At 39.3% G+C, this 8,974-nt stretch overlaps 1 protein-coding gene across 1 annotated transcript; it reads right to left on the bottom strand.

Moving 5' to 3' along the window:
• Positions 1-2,729: 2,729 nt before the first annotated feature.
• lox (lysyl oxidase) lies at positions 2,730-8,974 on the bottom strand. Its single transcript, XM_088076251.1, has 7 exons — positions 8,329-8,974; positions 6,283-6,391; positions 5,433-5,564; positions 5,204-5,360; positions 4,628-4,723; positions 3,811-3,926; positions 2,730-3,261 (listed from the first exon to the last, which is right to left on the bottom strand). Exons 1-7 carry the CDS (start codon positions 8,858-8,860, stop codon positions 3,255-3,257), a joined length of 1,149 nt encoding a protein of 382 aa, XP_087932377.1. The 5' UTR covers positions 8,861-8,974; the 3' UTR covers positions 2,730-3,254.

The raw sequence follows: 8,974 nt of genomic DNA, 5'->3' as shown, positions 1-8,974 counted from the left end.
GCAGCTACACTCACACACTGACATATCCCAGACTGTCAGCAGCTAAACAATTTAGCATTTAAAGGTTTAAAATTCTGAAAATGAATGAATACTTGATTTATGATCAGGACTGATGTTGGTTAATGAAATGAACTCAATGAGCGAGAAAACGATGATGAATTTACAGGAGACTTGTTGTTTTTTTCGTTCACACATCCATCAGCATTTTTTTTCTGTTTGCCTTCATCTGTAAAAGCCTTTTGTGTGTGTGTGTAAATATCAGGTTTATTTAGTTGTTGTTTCAAATATTTAGTTTCTTCTCAGGTGTTTGTGCACACACTGAAAATGTACATAAAGTCAGCTGTATGGAAATAAACTGTCAACACATTCAGAGTCCACACTGTTCACGGTGAAGCAAGCTTTATTACGCAAGATAATGCCGGTCGATAGCAGGAGTCCTGAGCTGGCCTATAGACAGCTCTGCAGCTGCGTGTCCTTCAAGGTTTCCAGTACAAGTACACACACTGTGTACTCTGCATACACGCTCGATACAGCGTCCACCAGCAGAGGGGCACACACTGGTTTGTCAGTCTGACCTCCACCTGCAGCTCATTTTGTCTCCCTCTGGTGAGTATTTTGGGTCAACCATGAAACATGAGAAAAAATGGCTTTGACTTCTTAAAAAAAAAAAGGGTCAAAAGGCAATGACAAACTTCAGAAAAAATGAACCAGAAATTAGCACGATTTTGGTAAAAGTACAAGAAAATGACCCATAAACTAACAAAAAGACCCCCAAACCAAGCAAACAACCTACTATTAAAAAAAAGAAATTCTTAAAAATTATGATACTTCTAAAAAATATTATATCTCATTTTAAAAATGTAATAATGATTATAATTTTAAGTACATCTGTTTGGATTTTTTTTCCCCATAACTTTAAAAATAAAAGAAATTCTAAATCTACTATTTTTTGGGAATTTGCAAGACATTTTTGCCAAGCTGCTCATTGCCTTCCCCCATGTTTCTACATTTCGAATACTTGTGAAACGCATCTGAAGGCAGCACAAGAAAAGTGATTAATATATTAATATTAATTAAGATTAATAATTAATATATTAATAATATATTAATATAATCCTATATTTTTTTCAAATTTAAAACATTAAATTAACATTAAATGTTATTAAAGCTTAAGCTGTATTACATATTATAAAAAAAGAGTCTCCAGAAGCTCAGATAGCAAATGCATCTAAGGAAATATTCCTAAGTGTGATAACAAAATTATTATTCTGTGATCATGAGAAAGTGGTTTTAGTGGAGATTAAAATTAGAGTCGAATAAAGACAGCTGCTGTCTCAACGTGCTTTCTCTATATAGTGACAAAATAAAACTGTCTTTGGCATTAAAATACTTATTTTGTGATCTAAATAAACTTGTTACTCGAGCATTACAAATAAACTTTCCCCTAAATGAAAAAAATAATGAAAAAAAGTAGAAACCTACAATAAAAAATCTATTTGGGCTAGCTCAGCTCTGCTGTTAAACCCGTTAATAACTGGTAGGTAACTTTGGTCATGTGATGCCAACTGTTAACCCTGACACAAGGTGGGTTTCTATTAACCCTCAAATCTAACATGTAAATATAAAATATGTCTAATGGAAACGCGTCAATCAAAAACAAAAACTCCTGTTGATGACAAAAAAGTAATTACGCTTGCATGAGGTGATAATTTAAGTGATTTGAAAAAGCCATATTTCCTAAAACTGCAATGGAAACATTTTTTGGCTTTTCTAGGTCACATGACACTGTGAGGTCACATGACGCTGTGAGGTCACATGATGCTGTGAGGTCACATGATGTTGTGAGGTTACTACATCTCCCAGAAATCCCTCATACGTGGCCGCTCCCACGTATAAGGAGCTCTTCTTTCCATCCCGGCTCCATAACACGCCTATGTGGCCTTGGATTGGAAATAATGACGGCTAGTGCGGTGGCTGCAATAGAAATAAAGCTGCTGATGTTTCGAACATCCATCGCCATGGTTACTGGGAAGTTATAGTTGCAGAACATCAAGATTTCATAAAAGTTTTGTTCAAATCTGTAAAGAAAAGCTCATATCCATAACATCATGTGATGTATAAAAGCCAAAAAAAGTGTTTCCATTGCAGTTTAGTGAAATAAGCTTTCTCAAATCGTCTGAAATGCCACTTCATGGGAGCATAAAAGGTTTTTTGTGATAAATGGGAAAAATTGATGTGTTTACATTAGGCTTTTTTACATTCACCATTTTTTTGATTTGCGCAGTTTGAGGGTTATTAGAAACCTATTGTTGTTCACAACACAAGCCACCATCGTGAAATACCGTGTCAGACCATAATCGGGCTGATATCGTTAAACCTGAACCTGGCGTTAGTGGCGATTTCTGCATCATTGATTAAAATCAGGTTTTGTACCTCACAAACGTTTTGTTTATTTGTAAGCATGGCGCTGAGCAGCTCTGGATGATGATGATGGATGTCGTGTATCTCTGCTGTCAGAGAATAATCTGGTCTTTTATTATATAAACTGGTGAGATTTTAACTGCTACAAAACAATACAGTCCCCCAAAATTATTCAGTGTTACGCCGACGATGTGGCCATCTTTGTTTGTAATGTTGTGCATCCCGATATTTCACAATCTGTCAAAAACTGATAAAGGCCACTACGTGAAACACACACACTGTAAACAGACTTAAAGCAAAGACATCACTACGTTAAGAAAAAGATTAACAGGCACGTTTAATAACTTTTGCCCCTGAAAACAGTTTAGTTACAGCTGCTGATGTTACAGTTACATACTGTAGTTTGCATAGATTACTTTTGATAAAACTTAAGTTAATGCTTTAAGTGATGTAGCAAAACACTAATTTGAAATTATTTTTAAGATTTTAGGAAGAAAATAACAAACTTGGTGATAAATTCACAATTAATTGTTGCAACGCAGTCCTCCTAATTTACCAAAGTACATGAATACAGGTGCATGAAGTAGATTAATGTACTTTTCATCCATTTTCACAGACACAAACACCTTCCTCAGTAATTTGAAAAACCTATCAGTGAGTAATAAAGTTCTGTCGAACAGTAAACGCTGCCTGCTGACTAAAATTATCTACTTCAAGTGTTTTATGCCACTTAAATTATTACTTTTTAATCTGATTGAATTATAAAAATCAAGCTTCGTCCTTCTGTGGCCGTTTCCTCCGCTTGTGTTCGTTTTCATATCGCAGAAATCATCTCAGTAGCTGCAAAAACAAATAAACAAAAGAAACACAATCAACTTTTTAACAGAAAGTATTGATCATGAAAAACTGGCAGATAAAGTTACATCTCTCTTCTTTCTTTTTCTGTCAAATTAAAAGGAACCACAAGGTTTTAGAAGTCGCAGATTTTCTGCTGTCAGTATAATCATCCAGTTCAGTATGATTCAGTGGTGTTTGGTATGTTTTCAAATACTTTTTTTTTTTTTTTTTTAGATTTTGAACAATGATGGAGCTTTAAAAAAACCTAAAAAAACAAATAAAACAATCTTGTTAAAAAAATACACGGAAAATTTGCATTAAAAAATAATTTTAAAAAAACAGATATGACACTGAAATGTATTTAGAAATTATACTTATTTTGTAAAATAACCTAAATGGGTAATTAAAAAATATATAAATTATAAAAAACAATTAAAAACTCAAATTTCTGAGGTAAAGCTGAATTATTAGACTCTCCTTTTGTCATTACAAATACACTGCAGTAAAAATGATGGATGCAGAAAAAAGTGAGGAGAATAAAAGCTTTCGTACGATGTGGTGGTGCATCCGGACACGTGCGCGGCGGTGCCGGTGTACTGGACGTCACAACGAACCACGTTGTTGTTGAAGTTGGACTCTGGAACCTGCTGCCGAGGGTTAACTGTCACCTGTCAGGACGACACGACGGCCTCAGGTTTAACCCTTTAAAACCTGGAACGGCATCAGCTTTCCTTCAGATGCCTTCTGAGAAAATTGGTTCGTATTCATTCGAAAACATGGGGGAAAATTAAAGAGCAACTTGACAAGTAATGTCCTGCAAAAAATTTAAAAATGAGTAAAATGTGAAAAGAAAATATCTTAAAATATTATATTTATTTTTTAAATAGGAAAAATGTCCAGAAAACTTATAATTCATATAATTAGATAGCCTATTAGAATTTTTTTTTTTTTTAGCACTTTCGTAATGTCATTTTCTTGTTTGTTTCTTTATAACTTTTTTTTTAAACTTATTTTCAAGTAATTTTCTTGTAAATGTTTTCTAATTTCTTGACAATTTTGGGGCCATGTCTTGACACGCTGCTTGTTGCATTATTTCCATGTTTTTGAAAGAAATCAAGCCGGTTTGCTCAGGTTTCAAATTTCAACACTTCACATTAAAAGACGAAAACCAACAGACGGTTCGTCCGTCTCTCAGAGCTGTCTGAGCTCTCGTCTGTGGTGCTTTGCTTCAATCCCAATCGCTCCAAATGGAGGCGTAAATCTTTAAATTTCACAAATACGTAATTTAATAAACTAAAAAAAAGAGGCTCAGTAATTTCCCAAAAGCTGGAACACAAATCCCGTTTAGTTTCTGAGTGGATGAACAAACCTTGAGGATGTATTTTCCAGGAGAGACGTCGGTGATGTCGATCCACTGACAGTCAATGTCAGCGTTGTACGTGTCGTAACAACCTGGACTCAAACCCTGTGCACACACACACACACACACACACCTCAAAGTTATTTAGAAATAAATTTGCCTTCAAAATTTGGTTTCTACAGAAAAACAACAAAAAACTAAATTCTCACTCGTTTTTTAGTTTTTTCGGTTGTCAGTCAGAATTCTACCTTTTAGATTTATTTTATTTATGTATTTATTGACTTATTATTCATATTAAATGTATTTGTTTTTTGTCTTTTTATCGGTTTTATCCTTCCTCCGTTGTTTCTGCACTTACGGCGTTTCATCAGTTCTTGTTTTAATGCCATTTTATTGCTTTCGTTAATCACAAAGTCTTTACCCTCATGTCTCCTGAGTTCTGTGTCATTTCTGATTGATTATGATTGATTATGCAGACTCACTTAAGTGAAAACGTTTCTTTGTGTGTATCGAGATTTTTGCGTTCAATTAATTTGATGCAGACACAAAAACTGGACTCGTCTGGTCTGTGAGGCGCATCGGTACCTGAGTGTGTGAGGTGCAGGCGAAGCGGCGGTAGTATCCCGGGTCACAGGACGTGTCCTCCAGACAGAAGCTGGCCTTGTGTCCCTCAGCCACCTGCGCCTGCGTCTGGATGTCCAGCAGCTCGTACAGGCTGAACTCGTCCATGCTGTGGAAGTGACTGAACAAAAGACGAAATAAATACGGAATAATGACGATAACGACAGAGACTCTGGCTGTGCGAAACACCTACTGGTGGCAGCTGTGCCACTCCCAGGCGTATCGGGGTTTACTGGGCAGGAAGTCGGCCGTTCCCTGATTCTTCACCCGCTGAGGGAACCGCAACAAAACCCTGGTGTCATAATCCTGAGAGTACCGAGACGAGCTGAGGAGAGGAATGAGACTTCAATTCAACCAATCAATTTAAAAATGCTACTTGTCAATCAAGAACATGTACTTTAGAATTAAAAGTAAAAGTAAAAAAGTAAAGTAAAAGTAAAAGCACCCAATGCAGAAACATTAAAAAAAGTAAGAAAACAACACACCCTAAAAATGAAAAAAAAAAGAAATTATACCACCCAAAATTCAAAATCATAAAAAACAAGAGAAAAAAAACCTAAAATCATCATTAAAAAAAGAAAAAACGGTTATTTATGTAAAAAACACACCCCCAAAAATGAAGTATTTCAAAAAATAATGAAAAACCACCTCAAAAACTAAAAAAATATAATAAAAAGAAACAAAAGCACCAAAAAACTAAAGATTATTAAAGATTTTAAAGAACAGAAAAAAACACAAAAAACATGAACTCATTATAAAAAGAAAAAAACACCAAAACTAAAAATTATTTAAACTTAAAAAAACACCCCAAAACCTTAAAAGTTTTTATAAAAAGAAAATCACACCAAAAAAATTATTATTATTAATATTATTATTACTATTTAAAATTGAAGAAAAATTACCAAAATTATTAGAAAAGATTGAGAAAAAACACCCACAAAACAGGGAGAGCAGAGAAATGGGACGTTTCATTTCAACATATTTGATTCTTTCTATTAAAATAAATCTCGGCACAATTATTGTAAAAACCGGCGTTGTCTTACGAGGCGAGGCAGTTCTCCTCGGCGGCGCAGCGCAGGTTGTACATGGCCATCCTCTGGACGTAGGTGGCGATCTGGATGTAGTACGGATCAGGAACCAGATCAGGGAGACCTGCCAACGGAGCACCGTCAGAGAGAGAGAGCTGCGCTCTGATTGGCTGTCACTGATTCAAACCTATAAGCTCTGATAGATAGGATTTACTTTATTAACCCCTAAAGGGCAAACTAATTTATCACCATGGACAACGAACAACAATAAATATATATGTATGGGCACAACAGTCCACCGTAACCACAGTGCTCACAGACAGCAGGTACGGAGGGGCCCGCAGGGCAGGTGGCTCCCTGACAGACCCTCGGTCTGTCTCCGTCTCCTGTCTTGGACGGAGACACCAACCCGTTCTCACTCCAAACTTGTCAAAGACGCCTCTCAGTGCTGTCAGCATGTGAGCGTCGCACCAAAAACCACCTTCCACATCCAACCTGCACACCAGGCGCGTCCACGTGCAACGCTCACGAGCGCCACCATGTGCCAACGCGGCTGAACCGTACAGAGCACGTTTGCATGAAACGCTGAAAGACAGCATCAGGTAATAAGGCTGGTAACCACGTGATATAAGGAGCAGGAGCGCACCTTAAAATGTCCCCTTTACCTAAACCTGACCCTCATGACAGCCCGCGCTGTTCTGCAAACATAAGGACGTGCTGCGTCATCCCACCACGTGCACCTGATGACATCACTGCAGCAGCGTAAAACAGCTGACGCGGACGGAGACCTAAAGCGTCATAAGCAGACGCGCAGACAGAGCAGCGCCATGTGACGAGTTGTGTTGGCGTATCATACACAGCTGATCGGCACAGCGCCTCACAGTGGACGGACAGAGATCTGCCTCCTGACGCCCGTGTTGACCTCGATCTCCAGTATATTTATTCAAATACTGTACTTTAAAACTAATTTGAGGTACTTTATTGAGTATTTTCCTTTTTCAATGATATTCTTCCTCTTAATATTGTACTTTTTATTGGCTGAATAGAAAGTGAGTCCTGAGCTGCAGAAACGCCTCAAACTGAGGCCATCTGAACTGAATTTAAACTGATTTTAAAGACAGACGTGTGAAAACTGGCATGGCTGTCTCACATGAAAGAGATTATTATGGGATAGAGCTCCTGCACAGAAATAATGAGCCAATAAAAAGTTGCATTAGAGGCTTTGGTGGCCTTTTACAGTTTAACGGAGGATGGAGCGTAAACTGTGTGAAGAGCAGAGGAGAAACAAACCTGCAATCATTCATCATCGTAATTAACACGGGAGGAAAATTAAAACACCAGTTTGGGATGTTTTCAGGAAAAATGAGGCATAAATTCAGTTTTTAATGAATTAAAGTAATGTTTGAGGAGAGGAGAGAAAACGAGGAGACAACTGCAAAAAGCAGAAGAGACGAAACAAGAGTAGAAAAAAGGAGAGAAAACAAGGTGAGGTGATGAGGAGACAAGGACATTAACAAGGTGAGGAGACAAGGAGAAGAAGAAAATAATGAAAGGAGATGAGGAGGAGAGAAGACACAAGGAAAGAAATAAAACAAGTAGACAAAGAGAGGAGAGGAAACAAGGGCAGAAAACAAGGAGACAAGCCTAGGAGGGATGGTAAGCAGTGGGAAGAGATGAGAAGGAGACAAGGAAAGGAAACAATGAAAGGAGAGGAAACAAGGACAGAAAAGAAGGACTAAAGCCAAGAGATGTGAGGAAACAAGAGTAGAAAACAAGGAAAGGAAAGGAAGCAAGGAAAGAAAACAAGGCGAGATAAAGTAGATGGGGAGAGAAAACCAGGAGAGAGGAGGAGGGAAAGGAGACAAGGACAGAAACAAGAAAAGGAGACAAAGAAAGAAGAGGAAACAAGGACAGAAAACAAGGAGAGGAGAGGAGAAGGGAGAGAAAACAAGGAGACAACGAAGAGACACATGCTGAAGAGGAGAGGACACATGAGGAGAGGACACATGAAGAAGACTAGAGGACACATGAGGAGAGGACACACGCTGAGACGTTGCGTACCGTGCTGGTGGTAGCTGGTCCCGTACCCGTGCCGCGGCTGCGTCCAGGTTCTGGGTCTGTAGTACGAGTTGTAGTAGTTGTAGTACGGGTAGTAGTTGGAGGGCTTGTACGGGTTGTACGGATCGTCTCCGACCATCATGTCCTCCCGTCTCACCGGGACAGAGTCCCCGCCGCTGCCGCCCGTCGGTTGCTGCTGGCGCATCGCCGCGCGTAATTGCGCGCCGCTGCTGGCTGCGGGGAGCCGCGGGGCGCCCCGGGACGCGGCGGGGACAGTGTCGTTCCCGCTGCTGAGGACCAGCACCGGGTCACTGCGGCGGGCCGAGCCGCTCTGCCTCCTGCCGGACGGCCGGTACTGAGCGCCGCGGCTCAGGATGCTGAAAACCTGCCCGTTATGTTGCCATGTCAACCCCCGCCGGAGCGCGGCACCGTCACCCGCAGCCTCCTGAGCGCGAGCTCCGTCCAAAAAACTGCAGAGGAAACAGACACGTGCAAAGGACAGCAGCAAGGCGTCACGAGACAGTCCCCTCATCATTCAACATAAAGTGTTTTTAATAAAGAAGAAAGGGATTTCTTCTTCCACGCGCGCACAACCGCGAGACCAGAGAGTTTCTCCCAACTGATAGAGATCAGCTGCTCCGACTGAGGA

This window comes from Plectropomus leopardus, chromosome 4 (genome assembly GCF_026936395.1).
Source record: "Plectropomus leopardus strain MGB_pleo_1.0 chromosome 4, ASM2693639v1, whole genome shotgun sequence".
NCBI classification, from domain to species: Eukaryota; Metazoa; Chordata; class Actinopteri; order Perciformes; family Serranidae; genus Plectropomus; species Plectropomus leopardus.
The sequence above is the reverse complement of the archived record's forward strand: the minus strand, read 5'-3'. Positions and strand labels throughout refer to the sequence as shown.

Coding starts and splice junctions, on each gene's coding strand:
- lox (XM_088076251.1), bottom strand. CDS start 8,860: ATGATGAGGGGACTGTCTCGTGACGCCTTGCTGCTGTCCTTTGCACGT. Junction 6,392..8,328: donor GACCAGCTACCACCAGCACG/GTACGCAACGTC, acceptor CTCCGTTGGCAG/GTCTCCCTGATCTGGTTCCT. Junction 5,361..5,432: donor GAGTGGCACAGCTGCCACCA/GTAGGTGTTTCG, acceptor TCTTTTGTTCAG/TCACTTCCACAGCATGGACG.